General features: G+C 44.2%; 1 protein-coding gene across 1 annotated transcript in view; it reads left to right on the top strand.

Moving 5' to 3' along the window:
* Window positions 1–24173, top strand: part of LOC115105388 (E3 ubiquitin-protein ligase RNF43) — a 193962-nt gene that overhangs the window by 90421 nt on the left and 79368 nt on the right. The window contains 1 exon segment of the mRNA XM_029627371.2: window positions 19754–19876. Within this exon segment, the coding sequence (XP_029483231.2) occupies window positions 19754–19876 (123 nt within the window).

Raw genomic sequence — 24173 nt, 5'->3', positions numbered from 1 at the left:
GGTTCCCCCTCTTTAACGGTCCCCAGTCTCTTAACATTTCCCCAAGATGTCTTATTTTGGTTCCCCCTCTCTTCTCTCCTCTAACTCACCCTAACATAAGTGTCTAGGCTCAGCTCCTTCCTGCCTGGCAGCAGATGACCAAGTAGAACGCTTCTCAGTCGCAGAGCTGCCGCTTATTGGCACATGAAAAAAGAAGAGCCACAGGGCAAAGAGGGGGAAAGAAATGATTGACTTCTCACCACAGCTACTATTTATTTTCACATTTTTTCTGATGGTCTGTTTGTTTTTGAGGCTGTTAGATTCTTGCCTTGGAGTATTTTGAGACAGTCAGACTTTGATTGAGCTGGATAGGAATGTCTTTAATCGTGGCTACAAAGGAGTGGAGAGAAGAAGGAGGATGAGATCTCTCTCCCCCAGCTTTTTAAACAGATATAGATGGAGGAGAAAAGGAGTAGACAGAGAAGAGGAGGAAGAGGAGTGACCATTGTTAACAGAGCAAGGAAATGTGTGTGCGCCCTGCGGTTTCTAGTCCCTTTGAAATGGAGACTCAGTGATTTTGGTTCCCAGGCCCCCTTTTTCTCAGGCCCGTACAAAAACCAAATGAAGACATTTCAGTGTGTCTGTCTGTGTGTCTATGTTTGATGCTGTTTATAGCCCAGCGCCAGACTGCTGCTAACCGGACCAAGGTACAAATAGTGGCATCTGGACAATGTTCACAGTCGGTTGATTGTAAGTGAAGTGTGGGCGTATCTAAAAAAGAAGATAATGCATAGTCTTGTAAGCAATGCAAAACATAGACACTGTCACAAACAACAGCATTTTATGCTGAACAAAAATATAAACACAACATACAACAATTTCAAAGATTTTACTGAGGTACAGTTCAAATAAGGAAATCAGTAAATGTAAATAAATGCATTAGGTCCTAATCTATGGATTTTGCATGACTGGGAATACAGATAATCATTATCTGTAAGGGAGGGGAACAGAAAACTAGCCAGCATCTGCTGTGAACACCATTTACCTCATGCAGTGCGACAGGTCTTCACATAGAGTTGATTAGGCTGTTTATTGTGGCCTATGGAGTGTTGTCCCACTCCTCTTCAATGGCTGTGTGAAGTTGCTGGATATTGACGGGAACTGGAACACGCTGTCGTACATGTCGATCCAGAGCATTCCAAACATGCTCAATGGGTGACATATGGAAAATATGGAACATTTCTGGCATCTTTTATTTCAGCTCATGAAATATGGGGCCAACACTTTACATATTCAGGGAAGTCAGGAACCAATATACTCAGTCAGTTAGGAAAGCTAAGGCTAGCTTTTTCAAACATAAATTTGCATCCTGTAGCACTAATTCCAAAAAGTTTTGGGACACTGTAAAGTCCATGGAGAATAAGAGCACCTCCTCCCAGCTGCCCATTGCACTGAGGCTAGGAAACACTGTCACCACCGATAAATCTATGATAGTCGATAATTTCAATAAGCATTTTTCTACGGCTGAGCATACTTTCCACCTGGCTACCCCTACCCCGGCCAACATCTCAGCACCCCCTGCAGCAACTTGCCCAAGCCCCCACCTCCCGCTTCTCCTTCACCCAAATCCAGACAGCTGATGTTCTGAAAGAGCTGCAAAATCTGGATCACTACAAATCAGCTGGGCCAGACAATCTGGACCCTCTTTCTAAAATAACCCCTATTACTAGCCTATTCAACCTCTCTTTCGTATCATCTGAGATCCCCAAAGATTGGAAAGCTGCCGCGGTCATCCCCCTCTTCAAAGGGGGAGACAATCTAGACCCAAACTGGGATTGACCTTTATCCATTCTGCCCTGCCCTTCTAAAAACTTTGAAAGCCAAGTTAACAAACAGATCACCGACCATTTCGAATCCCACCGTACCTTCTCCACTATGCAATCTGGTTTCCGAGCTGGTCATGGGTGACCCTCAGCCATGCTCAAGGTCCTAAACGATATCATAACCGCCATCGATAAAAGACAGTACTGTGCAGCCTTCTTCATCGACCTGGTCAAGGCTTTCGACTCTGTCAATCACCGCATTTTTATCTGCAGATTCAATAGCCTTGGCTTCTCAAATGACTGCCTCACCTGGTTCACCAACTATCTCTCAGAATGAGATCAGGGTGGCAAATCAGGGGGCCTGTTGTCCGGACCTCTGGCAGTCTCTATTGGTGTGCCACAGGGTTCAATTCTCTGGCCGACTCTTTTCTCTGTATGTATCAATGATGTCGCTCTTGCTGCTGGTGATTCTCTGATCCACCTCTACGCAGACGACACCATTCTGTATACATCTGGCCCTTCTTTGGACACTGTGCTAACAAACCTCCAAACGAGGTTCAACGCCATACAACACTCCTTCCGTGGCCTCCAACTGCTTTTAAATTCAAGCAAAACTAAGTGCATGCTCTTCAATCGATTGCTGCCCGCACCCTCCCACCCGAATAGCATCACTACTCTGGACGGTTCTGACCTAGAATATGTGGACAACTACAAATACCTAGGTGTCTGGTTATACTGTAAACACTCCAACACTCCTTCCAGACTCACATTAAGCATCTCCAATCCAAAATGAAATCTGGAATCAGCTTCCTATTTCGCAACAAAGCATCCTTCACTCAAATCAAAATCAAATCAAATGTATTCATATAGCCCTTCTTACATCAGCTGATATGTAAGAAGGGCTATATGTGTAACCCAACCTAAAACCCCAAACAGCAAGCAATGCAGGTGTAGAAGCACGGTGGCTAGGAAAAACTCCCCAGAAAGGCCAAAACCTAGGAAGAAACCTAGAGAGGAACCAGGCTATGAGGGTTGGCCAGTCCTCTTCTGGCTGTGCCGGGTGGAGATTATAACAGAACATGGTCAAGATGTTCATAAATGACCAGCATGGTCAAATAATAATAATCACAGCAGTTGTCGAGGGTGCAACAAGTCAGCACCTCAGGAGTAAATGTCAGTTGGCTTTTCATAACCGATCATTGAGAGTATCTCTACCGCTCCTGCTGTTTCTCGAGAGAGTTGAAAACAGCAGGTCTGGGACAGGTAGCACGTCAGGTGAACAGGTCAGGGTTCCATAGCCGCAGGCAGAACAGTTGAAACTGGAGCAGCAGCACGGCCAGCTGGACTGGGGACAGCAAGGAGTCATCATGCTAGGTAGTCCTGAGGCATGGTCGTAGGGCTCAGGTCGTCTGAGAGAGAGAAAAATAGAGAAAGAGACAATTAGAGAGTGCATACTTAAATTCACACAGGACACCGGATAAGACAGGAGAAATACTCCAGATATGAACAGGAAGATCACGTCAGTGACTCAACCCACTCAAGTGACGCACTCATGCTGCCAAACATACCCTCGTAAAACTGACTATCCTACCGTTCCTTGACTTCGGCGATGTCATTTACAAAATAGCCTCCAACACGCTACTCAAACACGCAAACTGGATGTAGTCTATCACAGTGCCATCCGTTTTGTCACCAAAGCCCCATATAATACCCACCACTGCCGACCTGTATGATCTCGTTGACTGGCCCTCACTACATATTTGTCGCCAAACCCACTGTCTCCAGGTCATCTATAAGTCTATGTTAGGTAAAGCCCCGCCTTATCTCAGCTCACTGATCACCATAGCAACACCCACCCGTAGCATGTGCTCCAGCAGGTATATTTCTTCAGTCATCCCCAAAGCCAACACTTCCTTTGGCCGCCTTTCCTTCCAGTTCTCTGCTGCCAATGACTGGAACAAATTGCAAAAATCACTGAAGCTGGAGTCTTATATCTCCCTCTCTAACTTTAAGCATCAGCTGTCAGAGCAGCTTACCGATCACTGTACCTGTACACAGCCAATCTGTAAATAGCACACCCAACCTCATCCCCATATTGATACTTATACTCTTGCTCTTTTGCTCCCCAGTATCTCTACTTGCACATCATCATCTGCACATCTATCACTCCAGTGTTAATACTGAATTCTAATTATTTTGCCTCTATGGCCTATTTATTGCCTTACTTCCCTACTCTTCTACATTTGCACACACTGTACATAGATTTTTATATTGTGTTATTGACTGTACATTTGTTTATGTGTAAGTCTGCGTTGTTGTTTTTGTCGCACTGCTTTGCTTTATCTTGGCCAGGTCGCAGTTGTAAATGAGAACTTGTTCGCAGCTGGCCTACCTGGTTAAATAAAGGTGAAATAAAAATAATAAACAGGTTGCGTTTCTATTTTTGTTCAGTGTAGAATGTTCAATGTGGGCGAAGATTAGATACTGAATTTGCAAAGTTAGCAAGTATTGGATACAGTACAAGGACAGTGAAATATTTTCTCCTCCCATTATTGACAGATTTTGATATCAGTAGTTTTATATCAGTAATTCCACAACTTCCACAATGCTAGGTGTTGTGTTGCATGTGAACATGATCGTATGGTATAGGCCAGTGGTCACCAACCGGTCGACCGTGATCGTAGACTGTAAAAAGAAGCCTCGAGCGCACAGCAAAGTTGATCATGTGAGATTTCAAAACTTTTAAAACCATGACTAAAGACTGAACGAATAGCTGCTGTTTTATTAGTAAGTTCATGTTTAAGTTGTTATTCAGCACTGTCAACACTTTCAACAGTTTTTAAGTCAGAAAATGCTTGTTTGCTACTTCCACTCACTCCACAACCAACCAGCCCTGCAGCTGCAATTAATGAGTATAGCAAAGTGTTTCAATAAGCTTGCATTGGTATTATTTGCAGCTTGTGTATTTTTTTATATCAAGGAATATTTCACTTTCTCTGGTCATAGGAGTAACAACATGCATTGATGCGACTTAAGTTTCACCATCAGCTGGAAGACTGTGTCCCCTTTTTTCAGCGAGAGGCAGCTCTGCTGCTCCCTCCCTCCCCTCAGACTGCACTTCAGATGCAGGCCATCAGTACAGTAAAACAAAACATATTATCTATTACTGAGCGGTAGACCTCGACTTACATTTTGACTCAGAAAGTGATCTTGACTAAGAATACGTTTGATGACTACTGGTATAGGCTATACAATAAAAAGAGATAGTGAAACCTGATTTAAAGCTAAAACCCTGAATTAAGGATATTATTTCCAGACGTTTCCTCTAAACCTATGTCAGGGCGTGGTGATGGCGGAGTAGTAGTTGTCATTATCTTTTTATTTTTTACTTCCTTTTTCTTTGTTAAAGGACCAAGTTCCGCTGTGGGTCTCTAATTTGGGCCTAGTAAACATGGATAGGGAAAGCAGCTGCCAGGCTCCATAATGTAGTCTAGCGTGGCAAGGCTGGGCCTTGCCCTCAGACATGGCTCTAGACTAGAGATTCCTATGGGTTGTAGAATCCTATGGCGCCATAGGAATAACGCCATGTCTCAGGGCAAGGCAGGGACAGGACAGGACAGGCGTTCAAGCTTCCTCCTCACTACTCAGACTGGTCCTTCATTACAGTAGCAACCTCTGTCCATCTGTCGTATGGGAGACACACAGCTAGAGCAAGTCGAGCAAGGTATTTTAGGGGGCAGATTTGGCCCGGCATATGGGTGTGTGCGTGTGTGTGTACAGTATATGTCTCCAGCTGTAGCTGTGACTTCACACTGTCCTCTGTTTACAATAACATCTCCCCCTGTCCATCTCTGTAAATACATAGTTCACATCCAGTTTACAATGTTCTCTCTGATTTAGCTTCTGTTATTGTTGTGTTTTGGGGACGACCCAGCTGCATCTGCATCTGAATGCCAGATGTTAGCTGCGTCCCCTATATAGTGCACTATTTTTGACCAGACCCCCATGGGCCCCGATCAAAAGTAGTGTACTACTAAATAGGGTGCCGTTTGTGACAGATCCGTTGTTTAGATTAGTCTAACCCTGATCTGGTGCAGACAGACTTCTTGGCTCGGTAGTGCACAAGTCACTCTGTAATGATCAATGGTGTTGTAGTTTTAGTTACGTTGCCAATGCTCAGATGTCCATAGTTGTATATCAATCAGTTGTTGCACATGTATAATGGTCATAAACTAGGGCCCCACCCATGCGTGAGGTGGATGACTTCGGATGTTTTTCTCCCTCTCTCTTCTCTTATTCTCATTCTTGTTCTCGCTCCCTCTCACTTTCTCCTCTCTCTCCCTCCCTCCCTCCCTCTCTCCTTTCCTCTGACACGCTATAGCCGTGCGTGACTCATGACGTCAGGCCCCTTATCCCTTCTCAGGGTTCGTGCCAGCTGTTGATGTCACCCCTGGGTCTTTTTAATTTGGGGATTTTCGTTGGGGCCTGGGTGAGATCAGATCAGGGGGAGTCCCATGGTCCCATGACCTCAGCCCAGTGAGCCCATAGCCACATGAAGGGACCAGCGGGTGGGGTGGGGTAGAGAGTGGGTGCTGGCGGGGTCTGGCTGTGTGATTTACACTGACAGACAGCCATACATCTCTGCCCTTGTTGTTGATGTCACCCGGAGGCATTTTCCTCTCGGAATGACAAATGCACTGGTCACCCATTTGCCTGGAAACCCAATGTTGAATTGGATTGAATTCTACGTCGGGCAGAAATTAGCGTTTGCATGAGGAAAGTTTCCTCTCATTACCTCTAAAAGCTAGAATGTTGAATATTTTACGAACTTACTTTGTCGGTTGCCCATGCGGTTGGTCCCTTTGCAGATAGGAATGCGACACAATATATCAAATCAAATTCAAATCAAATTTATTTATATAGCCCTTCGTACATCAGCTGATATCTCAAAGTGCTGTACAGAAACCCAGCCTAAAACCCCAAACAGCAAGCAATGCAGGTGTAGAAGCACGGTGGCTAGGAAAAACTCCCTAGAAAAGCCAAAACCTAGGAAGAAACCTAGAGAGGAACCAGGCTATGTGGGGTGGCCAGTCCTCTTTTGGCTGTGCCGGGTGGAGATTATAACAGAACATGGCCAAGATGTTCAAATGTTCATAAATGACCAGCACGGTCAAATAATAATAATCACAGGCAGAACAGTTGAAACTGGCGCAGCAGCATGGCCAGGTGGACTGGGGACAGCAAGGAGTCATCATGTCAGGTAGTCCTGAGGCATGGTCCTAGGGCTCAGGTCCTCCGAGAGAGAGAGAGAAAGAGAGAATTAGAGAGGGCATACTTAAATTCACACAGGACACCGGATAGGACAGGAGAAGTACTCCAGATATAACAAACTGACCCTAGCCCCTCGACACATAAACTACTGCAGCATAAATACTGGAGGCTGAGACAGGAGGGGTCAGGAGACACTGTGGCCCCATCCGAGGACAGCCCCGGACAGGGCCAAACAGGAAGGATATAACCCCACCCACTTTGCCAAAGCACAGCCCCCACACCACTAGAGGGATATCTTCAACCACCAACTTACAATCCTGAGACAAGGCTGAGTATAGCCCACAAAGATCTCCGCCACGGCACAACCCAAGGGGGGGCGCCAACCCAGACAGGAAGATCACATCAGTGACTCAACCCACTCAAGTGACGCACCCCTCCTAGGGACGGTATGAAAGAGCCCTAGTAAGCCAGTGACTCAGCCCCTGTAATAGGGTTAGAGGCAGAGAATCCCAGTGGAAAGAGGAGAACCGGCCAGGCAGGTCCGGCCAGGCAGAAAGGGCGGTTCGTTGCTCCAGAGCCTTTCCGTTCACCTTCCCACTCCTGGGCCAGACTACACTCAATCATATGACCCACTGACGAGATGAGTCTTCAGTAAAGACTTAAAGGTTGAGACTGAGTTTGCGTCTCTTACATGGGTAGGCAGATCATTCCATAAAAATTGAGCTCTATAGGAGAAAGCCCTGCCTCCAGCTGTTTGCTTAGAAATTCTAGGGACAATTAGGAGGCCTGCGTCTTGTGACCGTAGCGTACGTGTAGGTATGTACGGCAGGACCAAATCAGAGAGATAGGTAGGAGCAAGCCCATGTAATGCTTTGTAGGTTAGTAAAACCTTGAAATCAGCCCTTGCCTTGACAGGAATCCAGTGTAGGGAGGCTAGCACTGGAGTAATATGATCAATTTTTTTGGTTCTAGTCAGGATTCTAGCAGCCGTATTTAGCACTAACTGAAGTTTATTTAGTGCTTTATCCGGGTAGCCGGAAAGTAGAGCATTGCAGTAGTCTAACCTAGAAGTGACAAAAGCATGGATTAATTTTTCTGCATCATTTTTGGACGGAAAGTTTCTGATTTTTGCAATGTTACGTAGATGGAAAAAAGCTGTCCTTGAAACAGTCTTGATATGTTCTTCAAAAGAGAGATCAGGGTCCAGAGTAACGCCGAGGTCCTTCACAGTTTTAGAGAGACGACTGTACAACCATTAAGATTAATTGTCAGATTCAACAGAAGATCTCTTTGTTTCTTGGGACCTAGAACAAGCATCTCTGTTTTGTCCGAGTTTAAAAGTAGAAAGTTTGCAGCCATCCACTTCCTTATGTCTGAAACACATGCTTCTAGCGAGGGCAATTTTGGGGCTTCACCATGTTTCATTGAAATGTACAGCTGTGTGTCATCCGCATAGCAGTGAAAGTTAACATTATGTTTTCGAATGACATCCCCAAGAGGTCAAATATATAGTGAAAACAATAGTGGTCCTAAAACGGAACCTTGAGGAACACCGAAATTTACAGTTGATTTGTCAGAGGACAAACCATTCACAGAGACAAACTGATATCTTTCCGACAGATAATATCTAAACCAGTGCACTCTAAGTGCAGTCTCAGTGCTATGATGGGGTCTAAACCACTGCACTCTAAGTGCAGTGAGTTGCTGCGCAACAGCCTTTTCTCAAATTTTTGAGAGGAATGGAAGATTCGATTTAGGCCGATAGTTTTTTATATTTTCTTGGTCAAGGTTTGGCTTTTTCAAGAGAGGCTTTATTACTGCCACTTTTAGTGAGTTTGATACACATCCGGTGGATAGAGAGCCGTTTATTATGTTCAACATGGGAGGGCCAAGCACAGGAAGCAGCTCTTTCAGTAGTTTAGTTGGGGTCCAGTATGCAGCTTGAAGGTTTAGAGGCCATGATTATTTTCATCATTGTGTCATGTGATATAGTACTAAAACACTTGAGCGTCTCTCTTGATCCTAGGTCCTGGCAGAGTTGTGCAGACTCAGGACAACTGAGCTTTGAAGGAATACGCAGATTTAAAGAGGAGTCCGTAATTTGCTTTCTAATAATCATGATCTTTTCCTCAAAGAAGTTCATGAATTTATCACTGCTGAAGTGAAAGCCATCCTCTCTTGGAGAATGCTGCTTTTTACAGTATCAAAAAGGAATTTCGGATTGTTCTTATTTTCCTCAATTAAGTTGTAAAAATAGGATGATCGAGCAACAGTAAGGGCTCTTCGGTACTGCACGGTATTGTCTTTCCAAGCTAGTCGGAAGACTTCCAGTTTGGTGTGGTGCCATTTCCGTTCCAATTTTATGGAAGCTTGCTTCAGAGCTCGGGTATTTTCTGTGTACCAGGGAGCTAGTTTCTTATGATAAATGTTTTTAGTTTTTAGGGGTGCAACTGCATCTAGGGTATTGCGCAAGGTTAAATTGAGTTCCTCGGTTAGGTGGTTAACTGATTTTTGTCCTCTGGCGTCCTTGGGTAGACAGAGCGAATCTGGAAGGACATCAAGGAATCTTTGTGTTGTCTGTGAATTTATAGCATGACTTTTGATGTTCCTTGGTTGGGGTCTGAGCAGATAATTTGTTGCAATTGCAAATGTAATAAAATGGTGGTCCGATAGTCCAGGATTATGAGGAAAAACATTAAGATCCACAACATTTATTCCATGGGACAAAACTAGGTCCAGAGTATGACTGTGACAGTGAGTGGGTCCAGAGACATGTTGGACAAAACCCACTGAGTCGATGATGGCTCCGAAAGCCTTTTGGAGTGGGTCTGTGGACTTTTCCATGTGAATATTAAAGTCACCAAAGATTAGAATATTATCTGCTATGACTACAAGGTCCGATAGGAATTCAGGGAACTCAATGAGGAACGCTGTATATGGCCCAGGAGGCCTGTAAACAGTAGCTATAAAAAGTGATTGAGTAGGCTGCATAGATTTCATGACTAGAAGCTCAAAAGACGAAAACGTAATTTTTTTGTTGTAAATTGAAATTTGCTATCGTAAATGTTAGCAACACCTCCGCCTTTGCGGGATGCACGGGTGATCTGGTCACTAGTGTAGCCAGGAGTTCCTGCAAGCCGAGTTCCTGCAAGTGTTTACATGGTCTGCTCATGCCAGAACTTTGATTTGGTGATTTAATTCTACTTTCCTGTGGCTATATTGTGTCACATTTTTACCAACAAAAAGACCAACAGCGGTAACATGTATGTTCAAATGTAATTTTATTCAACATGCTGACTTCAATGCAATTCATTGTTGGGTTTTGATGCAAGTCACCCATGTGTAGTGTTGTGCTGGATGAGGCGTTGCCTATCTTCTTGGTTTCTCTCATGCATCGATACCCTGATTGATGTCATGGTGTGTAGTGTTGTGCAGATGTGTTGCCTATCAGTGATGCCTAGTCTCTCCCGGCCTGGTTGTCGTGTGTGTCATGGTGTGCGACTGACTCCAGTAGTTTGTGTCACTAACTTGGCTGCTATCCCCTTGAGCTCTTAAATACAGCTTTTTCAGCAACTATCTATCCCGTCCCTTTCAGACGGGATCAAATGTGCCAACCAGAGACTAGCTCCTGTTTCCCTCCTAGCTTTAAATTAATGTGATGAGTGGATGGGCTAAGCTGAACGTCTCCCTCTCACCGTTTATCCATGGAGTTGATTGTGTTACGAATGTTCTCTCGTATTTAATTAATAAGGACTGGGGATGTGGTATATATGGAATATACCATGGTTAAGGGGTATTCTTAGGCAGTAACATGAAGATTTGATCTTTTATTCTCTAAGTGTGACAGCGTGTTGTCTTTTTGATTTGATTTATTTGAAAGAAAAGCTTTATTTTTGTTGTGTCACTATTCAGTTATATAGATACAGGTAACTGCCAAAATAAAGGAAACAACACCAAAGTGTCTTAACCTCTTGCCTCTACTTGGGACGCTTGCGTCCCAACTAGAGCTCTGGAAATGCAAATGCGCTACGCTAAATGCTAATAGTATTAGTTAAAACTCAAAAGTTCATTAAAATACACATGCAGGGTATCAAATTAAAGCTACACTCGTTGTGAATCCAGGCAACAAGTCCGATTTTTAAAATGCTTTTCGGCGACAGCATGAGAAGCTATTATCTGATAGCATGCACCAATACACTACAACAGAAAAGCACAGCAGGGGACGTAAACAAAATAATTAGCATTTCGGCGTTACACAAACCGCACAATAAAATAGAAAACAGTCATTACCTTTCACCATCTTCTTTGTTGGCACTCCTAGATGTCCCATAAACACTATTGGGTCTTTATTTCGATTAAATCGGGCCATATAAAGCCAAGTTATATGTAGACTGTGTGATAAACGAAAAAAACAGCGATTTCACAACGTAACGTCATTTTTTTTAATTCAAAAAGTAGACTATAAACTTTCACAAAACACTTCGAAATACGTTTGTAATGCTACTTTAGGTATTAGTAAATGTTAATAAGCGATAAAAATCATCCGTAGGCGATGTAAATATCATTAGCTGTCGTCTTGGAAAAAATTTCAGGAGAGAGCTCTTCCGGAATGATCTGGGCGGAGACCGGAGGTAAGCGGTGCCCCTGTTTCGGTTCAACCAAGAATCAAAGATGATTCAATTCACAAGACTCTAGACAACATGGGGATGCTGTGGGAGTTGAATGCTCGGTCTTATCTAATTCGGCTCACTGTTAACAATTGCTGGAAGTGGCGCAAGGATATTTATTTCCATTTTCTGTGATCAGGTTTTCCTGCGCTTTCCGATGTAACGCACGTTATGTAATAGCCACAGTCGTGATTTAACCAGTTTTAAAAATGTCCGAGGGTTTCCTATCCACACATTCTAACCATATGAACGTACTATATTCCTGGCATGAGTAGCAGGACGCTGAAATGTTGCGCGATTTTTAACAAAATTTTCAAAAAAGTAGAGGGTCGACTGAAGAGGTTAATAGGGCGTTGGGCCACCACGAGCCGCCAGAACAGCTTCGATGCGCCTTGGCATAAATTCTACAATCTGGAATCCTATTGGAGGGATGAGACACCATTCTATTCTATTCATAATTTGGTGTTTTGTTGATGGTGGTGGAAAATGCTGTCTCAGGTGCCGCTCCAGAATCTCCCATAAGTGTTCAATTGGGTTGAGATCTGGTGACTGACACACACACAGTTTTTAAACCCTCTATGCTCCTTTGAGACCCCTCTTTCAAAGTCACGGATATCTCTTCTATACTTCTATTACTATTACTTCTATTACTTCTATTTCTATACTTGACCCTAAGCATGATGGGACGTAAATTGCTTAATTAACTCAGGAACCACACCTGTGTAGAAGCTAGAGGTCGACCGATTATGATTTTTCAACGCCAATACCGATTATTGGAGCATGACAAAAAGCCGATACCGATTAATCGGACGGTTTATATAGATAGATATATATATATATAGATATTTGTAATAATGACAATTACAACAATACTGAATGAACAATCATTTTAACTTAATATAATACATTAATAAAAATCAATTTAGTCTCTCTCTTAGCACTTCCGGGTTGGAGCGAGCGGTCGCATCTGCACTCGGTCCGCAGGTAGTATTACATTTCATTACATTTCATTATAGTACAACGGTTTGATTTGTCTAATCTTAGCATTTTCTTCTTAGCTAGCTACACAGCCGTCTTTGTATCATAGATAATTGCGTAATTATCGTATTTCGTCGTCCTAACGCAGTCTACACTGCCCTGCAGCTAGCCAGCTAGCTAACGTCCACCGTTAGCTAGTCCACCGTCTACCGATTAGCAGCACAACTATTACACTCAACTGAACGACTTGATTAGTGTAGTGTTAGCTAGCTACATAGTTGTCTTTGCTGTCTTCGTACCCAAGATAATTGTGTAGTTTAGAGTGTGTAGTTTTATGTCGTCCTTAACATAGGAGACTCTGCTAGCTAGCCAACAGCTAGCCAACGTCTACCGAACAGAACTTCTGCACTCAACAATCCGTCGCATTTCGCTTCGCTCCACAGGTAGTATCACATTTTTCATTTCATTTCATTACAGTACAACGGCTTGATTTGTTTGATCGTAGCTAGCTACATAGCTAGCTACATAGCCGTCTTTGTATCAAAGATAATTGTGTAGTCTAGAGCGATTTCCTAGGTTAGCTAGCCAGCTATTGTCGTTCTTTTAACGCAACGTAACGTAATCAACACTGCTAGCTAGCCAGCTAGCCCCGAATAGCAGCACAGTAGAAACTATTACACTCAACGGAACGACTTGATTAGTGTAGTGTCAACAACGCAGCCAATGCCAACTAGCCTACTTAGTCAACAACGCAGCCTCTGCCAGCTAGCCTACTTCAGCAGTACTGTATCATTTTAATCATTTTAGTCAATAAGATTCTTGCTACGTAAGCTTAACTCTCTGAACACTCGTGACGTGTAGTCCACTTGTCATTCCAATCTCCTTTGCATTAGCGTAGCCTCTTGTGTAGCCTGTCAACTATGTGTCTGTCTATCCCTGTTCTCTCCTCTCTGCACAGACCATACAAACGCTCCACACCGCGTGGCCGCGGCCACCCTAATCTGGTGGTCCCAGCGCGCACGACCCACGTGGAGTTCCAGGTCTCCGGTAGCCTCTGGAACTGCCGATCTGCGGCCAACAAGGCAGAGTTCATCTCCGCCTATGTCTCCCTCCAGTCCCTCGACTTCTTGGCACTGACGGAAACATGGATCACCACAGACAACACTGCTACTCCTACTGCTCTCTCTTCGTCTGCCCACGTGTTCTCGCACACCCCGAGAGCTTCTGGTCAGCGGGGTGGTGGCACCGGGATCCTCATCTCTCCCAAGTGGTCATTCTCTCTTCTCCCCTTACCCATCTGTCTATCGCCTCCTTTGAATTCCATGCTGTCACAGTTACCAGCCCTTTCAAGCTTAACATCCTTATCATTTATCGCCCTCCAGGTTCCTCGGAGAGTTCATCAATGAGCTTGATGCCTTGATAAGCTCCTTTCCTGAGGACGGCTCACCTCTCACAGTTCTGGGCGACTTTAACCTCCCCACGCCTACCTTTGACTCATTCCTCTCTGCCTCCTTCTTTCCACTCCTCTCCTCTTTTGACCTCACCCTCTCACCTTCCCCCTACTCACAAGGCAGGAAATACGCTCGACCTCATCTTTACTAGATGCTGTTCTTCCACTAACCTCGTTGCAACTCCCCTCCAAGTCTCCGACCACTACCTTGTATCCTTTTCCCTCTCGCTCTCATCCAACACTTCCCACACTGCCCCTACTGGATGGTATCGCGCCGTCCCAACCTTCGCTCTCTCTCCCCCGCTACTCTCTCCTCTTCCATCCTATCATCTCTTCCCTCTGCTCAAACCTTCTCCAACCTATCTCCTGATTCTGCCTCCTCAACCCTCCTCTCCTCCCTTTCTGCATCCTTTGACTCTCTATGTCCCCTATCCTCCAGGCCGGCTCGGTCCTCCCCTCCCGCCTCCGTGGCTCGACGACTCATTGCGAGCTCACAGAACAGGGCTCCGGGCAGCCGAGCGGAAATGGAGGAAAACTCGCCTCCCTGCGGACCTGACATCCTTTCACTCCCTCCTCTCTACATTTTCCTCTTCTCTCTCTGCTGCTAAAGCCACTTTCTACCACTCTAAATTCCAAGCATCTGCCTCTAACCCTAGGAAGCTCTTTGCAACCTTCTCCTCCCTCCTGAATCCTCCTCCCCCTCCCCCCCTCCTCCCTCTCTGCAGATGACTTCGTCAACCATTTTGAAAAGAAGGTCGACGACATCCGATCCTCGTTTGCTAAGTCAAACGACACCGCTGGTTCTGCTCACACTGCCCTACCCTGTGCTCTGACCTCTTTCTCCCCTCTCTCTCCAGATGAAATCTCGCGTCTTGTGACGGCCGGCCGCCCTACAACCTGCCCGCTTGACCCTATCCCCTCCTCTCTTCTCCAGACCATTTCCGGAGACCTCCTCCCTTACCTCACCTCGCTCATCAACTCATCCCTGACCGCTGGCTACGTCCCTTCCGTCTTCAAGAGAGCGAGAGTTGCACCCCTTCTGAAAAAAAACCTACACTCGATCCCTCCGATGTCAACAACTACAGACCAGTATCCCTTCTTTCTTTTCTCTCCAAAACTCTTGAACGTGCCGTCCTTGGCCAGCTCTCCCGCTATCTCTCTCAGAATGACCTTCTTGATCCAAATCAGTCAGGTTTCAAGACTAGTCATTCAACTGAGACTGCTCTTCTCTGTATCACGGAGGCGCTCTGCACTGCTAAAGCTAACTCTCTCTCCTCTGCTCTCATCCTTCTAGACCTATCGGCTGCCTTTGATACTGTGAACCATCAGATCCTCCTCTCCACCCTCTCCGAGTTGGGCATCTCCGGCGCGGCCCACGCTTGGATTGCGTCCTACCTGACAGGTCGCTCCTACCAGGTGGCGTGGCGAGAATCCGTCTCCACACCACGTGCTCTCACCACTGGTGTCCCCAGGGCTCTGTTCTAGGCCCTCTCCTATTCTCGCTATACACCAAGTCACTTGGCTCTGTCATAACCTCACATGGTCTCTCCTATCATTGCTATGCAGACGACACACAATTAATCTTCTCCTTTCCCCCTTCTGATGACCAGGTGGCGAATCGCATCTCTGCATGTCTGGCAGACATATCCGTGTGGATGACGGATCACCACCTCAAGCTGAACCTCGGCAAGACGGAGCTGCTCTTCCTCCCGGGAAGGACTGCCCGTTCCATGATCTCGCCATCACGGTTGACAACTCCATTGTGTCCTCCTCCCAGAGCGCTAAGAACCTTGGCGTGATCCTGGACAACACCCTGTCGTTCTCAACTAACATCAAGGCGGTGGCCCGTTCCTGTAGGTTCATGCTCTACAACATCCGCAGAGTACGACCCTGCCTCACACAGGAAGCGGCGCAGGTCCTAATCCAGGCACTTGTCATCTCCCGTCTGGATTACTGCAACTCGCTGTTGGCTGGGCTCCTGCCTGTGCCATTAAACCCCTACAACTCATCCAGAACGCCGCAGCCCGTCTGGTGTTCAACCTTCCCAAGTTCTCTCACGTCACCCCGCTCCTCCGCTCCCTCCACTGGCTTCCAGTTGAAGCTCGCATCCGCTACAAGACCATGGTGCTTGCCTACGGAGCTGTGAGGGGAACGGCACCTCAGTACCTCCAGGCTCTGATCAGGCCCTACACCCAAACAAGGGCACTGCGTTCATCCACCTCTGGCCTGCTCGCCTCCCTACCACTGAGGAAGTACAGTTCCCGCTCAGCCCAGTCAAAACTGTTCGCTGCTCTGGCCCCCCAATGGTGGAACAAACTCCCTCACGACGCCAGGACAGCGGAGTCAATCACCACCTTCCGGAGACACCTGAAACCCCACCTCTTTAAGGAATACCTAGGATAGGATAAAGTAATCCCTCTCACCCCCTCCCCTGAAAAGATTTAGATGCACTACTGTTCCACTGGAGGTCATAAGGTGAATGCACCAATTTGTAAGTCGCTCTGGATAAGAGCGTCTGCTAAATGACTTAAATGTAAATGTAAATGTCTCAAATAAATAATGAAACATGGTCAATTTGGTTTAAATAATGCAATATAACGCAGGAAAGTGCTGTTTGAATGAGCCTGCTGCTGCCTACCACCACTCAGTCAGACTGCTCTATCAAATCATAGACTTAATTATAAAATAATAACACACAGAAATACGAGCCTTTGTTCATTAATATGGTCGAATCCGGAAACTATCATTTCGAAAACAAAACGTTTATTCTTTCAGTGAAATATGGAACCGTTCCGTATTTTAACTAACGGGTGGCATCCATAAGTCTAAATATTGCTGTTACATTGCACAACCTTCAATGCTATGTCATAATTATGTAAAATTCTGGCAAATTAGTTCGCAATGAGCCACGTGGCCCAAACTGTTGCATATACCCTGACTCTGGGTGCAATGAACATAATAGAAGTGACACAATTTCCCTAGTTAAAATAAATTCATGTTAGCAAGCAATAATAACAAAATATGCAGGTTTAAAAATATGTACTTGTGTATTGATTTTAAGAAAGGCGTTGATAGTTATGGTTAGGTACACATTGGTGCAACCACAGTTCTTTTTTCGCGAATGCGCTTGTTAAATCACCCGTTTTGCGAAGTAGGCTGTGATTCAATGATAAATTAACAGGCACCGCATCGATTATATGCAACGCAGGACAAGCTAGATAAACTAGTAATATCATCAACCATGTGTAGTTAACTAGTGATTATGTTAAGATTGATTGTTTTTATAAGATACATTTAATGCTAGCTAGCACCTTACCTTGGCTCCTTGCTGCACTCGCATAACAGGTAGTCAGCCTGCCACGCAGTCTCCTCGTGGAGTGCAATGTAATCGGCCATGATCGGTGGTGTCCAAAAATTCAGATTACCGATTGTTATGAAAACTTGAAAATCGGCCCCAATTAATCGGCCATTCCGATTAATTGGTCGATCTCTAGTGGAAGAACCTGCTTTCAATATTCTTTGTATCCCTCATTTACTAAAGCATTTCCTTTATCACCTGTATGTATACAGTTGAAGTTGAAAGTTTACATACACCTTAGCCAAATACATTTAAATGCAGTTTTTCATGACATTTAATCCTAGTAAATATTCCCTGTCTTACATAAGTTAGGATCGCCACATTATTTTAATAATGTGAAATGTCAGAATAATAGTAGAGATAATTATTTATTTCAGCTTTTATTTCTTCCATCACATTCCCAGTGGGTCAGAAGTTTACATACACTCAATTAGTATTTGGTAGCATTGTCTTTAAATTGTTTAACTTGGGTCAAAAGTTTTGGGTAGCCTTCCACAAGCTTCTCACAATAAGTTGGGTGAATTTTGGCCCATTCCTCCTGACAGACCTGGCGTAACTGAGTCAGGTTTGTAGGCCTCCTTGCTCGAACACACGCTTTTTCAGTTCTGCCCACAAATGTTCTCTAGGATTGAGGTCAGGGCTTTGTTATGGCCACTCTAATACCTTGACTTTGTTGTCATCAAGCCATTTTGCTTGGGGTCAAGTATGCTTGGGGTCATTTGGAAGACCCATTTGTGTTCAAGCTTTAACTTCCTGACTGATCTCTTGAAATGTTGCTTCAATATATCTACACAATTTTATTTTCCTCATGATGCCATCTATTTTGTGAAGTACACCTTCTGCAGCAAAGCATCCCCACAACATGATGCTGCCACCCCTGTGCTTCACGGTTGGGATGGTGTACCTGGAGCAGTGGCTTCTTCCTTGCTGAGCGGCCTTTCAGGTTATATCGACATAGAACTCTTTTTTTACTGTGAATATAGATACTTTTGTACCTGTTTCCTCCAGCAGCTTCACAAGGTCCTTTGCTGTTGTTCTGGGATTGATTTGCACTTTTCGCACCAAAGTATGTACATCTCTAGGAGACAGAATGGGTCTCCTTCCTGAGCGGTTTGACATTTGTGTGGTCCCATGGTGTTTATACTTACGTACTATTGTTTGTAGAGATGAACATGGTACCTTCAGGCATTTGGAAATTGCTCCCAAGGATGAACCAGACTTGTGGAGGTCTCCAATTATTTTTCTGAGGTCTTGGCTGATTTCTTTTGATTTTCCCATGATGTCAAGCAAAGAGGCACTGAGTTTGAAGGTAGGCCTTGAAATACATCCACACGTTCACCTCCAATTGACTCAAATGATGTCAATTAGCCTATCAGAAGCTTCTAAAGCCATGACATAATTTTCTGGAATTTTCCAAGCTGTTTAAAAGCACAGTTAACTTGGTGTATGTAAACTTCTGATCCACTGGAATTGTGATACAGTGAATTATAAGTGAAATATTCTGTCTGTAAACAACTGTTGGGAAAATGACTTGTGTCATGCACAAAGTAGATGTCCTAACCGACTTGCCAAAACTATAGTTTGTTAACAAGAAATGTGCGGAGTGGTTGAAAAACAAGTTTTTATGACTCCAACCTAAGTGTATGTAAACTTCCGACTTCAACTGTACCACCAGTCATGCCATGCCTGCTCTTGTCATCATGTGTCAATCGTGCTGTATTTTTACAGGCAATTTTTCTGTGCGTGCATGCATATGTTAATTGAGCCCCTGTCATGTTGAGGGGAAGTGGCTGGGAAAAGAGAGAGAGGAGAGCTTATTTTCTCCATAGATTTTCTTTCTGTAATCTTCATAAGGAGACTATTAGTCAAATCTTTGCCCACTTGTCCAGGAAGTTCAATGCATACAGTATATCAACAGTAGATTCAGTACACACTCATGGAGCTGGATTTTATGTTAAATGAGCACACCTCATTCTAATCTTCTCTTGCTCTGTTGATATCTTAATGTACTCTAATGTTTTAAAGATACATCAATAGGCCTATGCTACTATATGTTTTGGTGGTCACAGCAAAGCAAAGCTGACTGATGTGATAGAACCACAGAGTTTGGAGCCGCTATTGCGTTACCTATTGTAATGTGCAACTTGGTAAGATCACAGCCGATTTGGTTCCCTGTCTGTCCCTCTGGTTTGGTTCTGAATCCTTGTTCGATCTCTCTCCTTTTCAGTCTCACCCTCTGTCCCTGTGCAACACCAGTGAAGATGAGCGCCAGGAGTCTGACTTCATCAGCATCGTCAAGCTGGAGAGCCCGGAGCGCAAGGTGCCTCAGTGTCTGCCCCTGCTCAAGAAGGTAAGACCATTTTACCCAGGCATACTGTTGAAGTGCTATGGGAGGTTTGAGTGGTGGCAATGATACAGTTGAGCAGTTGAATAAGTATCTTGTCCAAGTGAACGGATCATACTGTATCTGTTCGGGATGGAAATGGCCTGTGACCTCACAATACTATATTATCACAATACTTAGGTGCCGATATGATATGTATTGCAATTCTCACAACTCTATATGTATTGCGATTCGATACTGCGATTTTATTCTGATTTGATGTTCCAAACATTTTGCTCTGCTGCAGAGAGACGAGAGAGCATGAGAACATTTGTTTTGATCAGTCATAGAAATAAAGTACTGAATACGTTGGCTTACTATTTAATATGAAGATGGAGAACAAGCTATAGGATGGCAAAAAAACATTTTGTACAAAACCGCGATATGTAACTGCATATCTTTTTCCCTCATCACTATCTGCCCTCCCCAAAAATTTCTTGGGGCTCTGTAACCTACTGTAAGTCTGTGCCATACAACATTGAAATGCTCTCTACTGTGTAGCATACAATGGTTGTTTGCTATTTCTTTCTGTTTGTTTACTGTGTGTATCTTGGTTGGAACCAGGCAGTTGTCCTTGTTTAAGATGACCTTATCCATTTGAATGGAGAAGAGCCAGATTACTAAACCTTTTCCCCTCCCTTTTTTTCTGGCGCACTGTCCACTCTTAGATCCACGGTGCTTTAAGGATCCACACTTAAGTTAGTAGAATGTAGAATGTTGGCTGGCATTGAATGTGATTGTGAGGATGTTATGCTGCCATGGCTGTGATCTCTCAGCGTAAAGGGATGTGATGGGGTAGGGGTGGGTGGATGTGGCAGAGAGCCCCATGCTTCCTGGCGCTGGATGTGAGTCACTGAGGCCACAGCTGTCACTGGTTTTACCCAGGACCCTGGGCCAGGGTAGTAAGGCCAGGTGCTGAGCCAGGACACCTGCTGCTCCACGTCTCTCCAGGACAGATACAAATACGTCCATAGACACAGATAACGTTAATTACCCATGTTGCTATTGTTGTTACATGTGTAAGATTGCATCCAGTATGAAGGAAGTTAGCCGTAGTTTCGGGAGCCAATGCTAACTAGCGTTAGCACAATGACTGAAAGTCTATGGTAGCAAGCTAGCAGTTATCAAATCCAATTGTATTGGTCACATGCTTGTGTTCCTTGCTCCAACAGTGCAGTAGTATCTAACAATACACACACATTTAAAAGTAAGAGAATGGAATTAAGAAATATTAAGACTAGCAATGTGGGAGTGGCACTGACTAAAATACAGTAGAATAGTATACAGTATATATATATGAAATGAGTAAAGCAGTATGTAAACATTATTAAAGTGACTGGTGTTCCATTATTCAAGTGACCAGTTATTCCATGTCTATGTACAGTTGAAGTCGGAAGTTTACATACACCTTAGCCAAATACATTTAAACTCAGTTTTTCACAATCTTAGATCAGTTAGGATCACCACTTTATTTTAAGAATGTGAAATGTCAGAATAATCGTAGAGAGAATGATTCATTTCAGCTTTTATTTCTTTAATCACAATTTAACCCACTGTGGGTCAGAAGTTTACATACACTCAATTAGTATTTGGTAGCATTGCCTTTAAATTGTTTAACTTGGGTCAAACGTTTCGGGTAAGCTTCCACAAGCTTCCCACAATAGGTTGGGTGAATTTTGGCCCATTCCTCCTGACAGAGCTGGTATAACTGAGTCAGGTTTGTAGGCCTCATTGCTTGCACAAGCTTTTTCAGTTCTGCCCACAAATGTTCTATATGATTGAGGTCAAGGCTTTATGATGGCCACTCCAATACCTTGACTTTGTTGTCCTTAAGCCATTTTGCCACAACTTTGGATGTATGCTTGGGGTCAATGTCCATTTGGAAGACCCATTTGCGACCAAGCTTTAACTTTCTGACTGATGTCTTGAGATGTTGCTTCAATATATCCTTTGTGAGCGGTATGACGGCTGTGGTCCCATGGTGTTTATACTTGCGTACTATTGTTTGTACAGATGAACATGGTACCTTCAGGCGTTTGGAAGTGGCTCCCAAGGATGAACCAGACTTGTGGAGGTCTCCAATTTTTTTTCTGTGGTCTTGGTTGATTTCCTTTGATTTTCCCATGTCAAGCAAATAGGCACTGCATTTGAAGGTAGGCCTTGAAATAAATCCACAGGTACACCTCCAATTGACTCAAATGATGTCAATTAACCTATCAGAAGCTTCCAAAGCAATGACATCATTTTCTGGACTTTTCCAAACTGTTTAAAGGCACAGTCAACTTAGTGTATGTAAACTTCTGACCCACTGGAATTGTGATACAGTGAATTATAACTGAAATTATCTGTCTGTAAACCATTGTTAGAAAAATTACTTGTGTCATGCACAAAGTAGATGTCCTAACCAACTTGCCAAAACTATAGTTTGTTAACACAAAATGTGTTTAGTGGTTGAAAAATTAGTTTTAATGACTCCAACCTAAGTGCATGTAAACTTCTGACTTCAGTTGTGTATAGGTCAGCATCCTCTAAGGTGCAGGGTTGAGTAACCGGGTGGTAGCCGGGTGGTTGATGTCCTTGATGATCTTCTTGGCCTTCCTGTGACATTGGGTTCTGTAGGTGTCCTGGAGGGCAGGCATTGTGCCCCTGGTGATGCGTTGGGCAGAGATCACTACGGTTGCGAGCTGTGCAGTTGCCATACCAGGCGATGATACTGCTCTCATTTGTTCATCTGTAAAAGTTTGTGAGGGTCTTAGGGGCCAAGACAAATTTCTTCAGCCTCCTGAGGTTGAAGAGGCGCTGTTGCACCTACTTCACGACACTGTCTGTGTGAGTGGACCATTTCAGATTGTCAGTGATGTGTACACTGAGAAACCTGAAGCTTTTCACCCTCTCCACTGTGGTCCCATTGATGTGGATAGGGGGGAGCTCCCTCTGCTGTTTCCTCACGTCCACAATCTATTCTCAAAAAAGACAAGAAAAAATTGCTGCATGTTGGTATGTATTTAAAGACATGGGGGGATTCTGTGCAAATCTCTTCTTCATGGTTGAATTAATTGGGTTTTAGGTTTACATCTGCGGTTACACTAAATGTTTTTATATAGATCAATAGGTATGATCATATCTATCTATCTTTAACATTTCATTTTGACAGGTATATGTTGGCTAAACAAACAGGAATGCAAGTATGTATTAGCCAAGATCTGCCTGTGTAGTTGTGTAGAATGATCAGCTTGTTTACATGAAGATGCTTTCCTACAATCTAAATGAAATGTTATAGATAGATAATAAACATTAGCCTGCTTGTTAGCCCACATTTGTGTAGTCTGTCCCCCAGCAGCCATAGCCCATGTTCCAGTCAGATGTCATTTGTTTACAGTGCAGCCTTGCTATAGCAGCCTGGCAGGCAGGCAGATCTATAGATAGATAGATACACAGACAGGACGTTGGTCGGCCGGCCACAGAGCCAGGCCTCATGTTTCACCCACCGCCATCACACACCGTTCAGAATAGACCTTTAAGCAAACAAAGTGAAGCAGCTACAAACCTTGGGGGATAAGGTTTCATTATAGTCCTTTAAAAAAAAAAATCTAGATGGTTCCTATCCCTGGCAACAGACACTGTGCACCCTGGGGATGTGTTAGATTCCTGATTTGTGGTGACTTTTCGCTCAAATGACCTCTATAAGCTTTTTTTTTCTTCGGTGGCTTGGATTTCACAGTTCATTTTGAGCAGAGCTTTTGAAGTCCAGTGCTGAGCTGAGAGGATGCCACATGTTTCATTACGATCAGGCTTTATCTCTTAGGGATGGTGCTCTGCTGTAGTAAACATATCTTCCTTTTGAGAAAGAGATACTTTACTTTAAACCACAGAGCATATATGCTATTTGGCTGTGCTGCTGGTCTGGCTGAACCTGTCTTTTTCCGTTATGTATCCAGAATGTAGGAGGTACGTAAGCCTACTGTAGGACTGTGGGGCATGAGTTAGGTGTCCCATCAATCGCAATCTCCTGGAACTGCACAACCATAGTTAAAGACTACCTATACCGGTGTTGCTGACACAGATTCATATCCATGCTAGCCTCAAATGCAGATTTCTCCCCATTTGCATTTGTAAACCGTTCTCTTCATGCAAATGTCTGGTTCAGGATTTCTCCACAGCTTTTCACCACATCAAATGGCTGACACTGACAGGCAAAAGCCCTGCTTTTTTTTACCCAGAATGTACTGCTTTGCAAGGACCCACCTGCTCAGTCTCAAACTAC

This window comes from Oncorhynchus nerka, linkage group LG22, assembly GCF_034236695.1.
Source record: "Oncorhynchus nerka isolate Pitt River linkage group LG22, Oner_Uvic_2.0, whole genome shotgun sequence".
Classification (NCBI taxonomy): Eukaryota; Metazoa; Chordata; class Actinopteri; order Salmoniformes; family Salmonidae; genus Oncorhynchus; species Oncorhynchus nerka.
The sequence above is the reverse complement of the archived record's forward strand: the minus strand, read 5'-3'. Positions and strand labels throughout refer to the sequence as shown.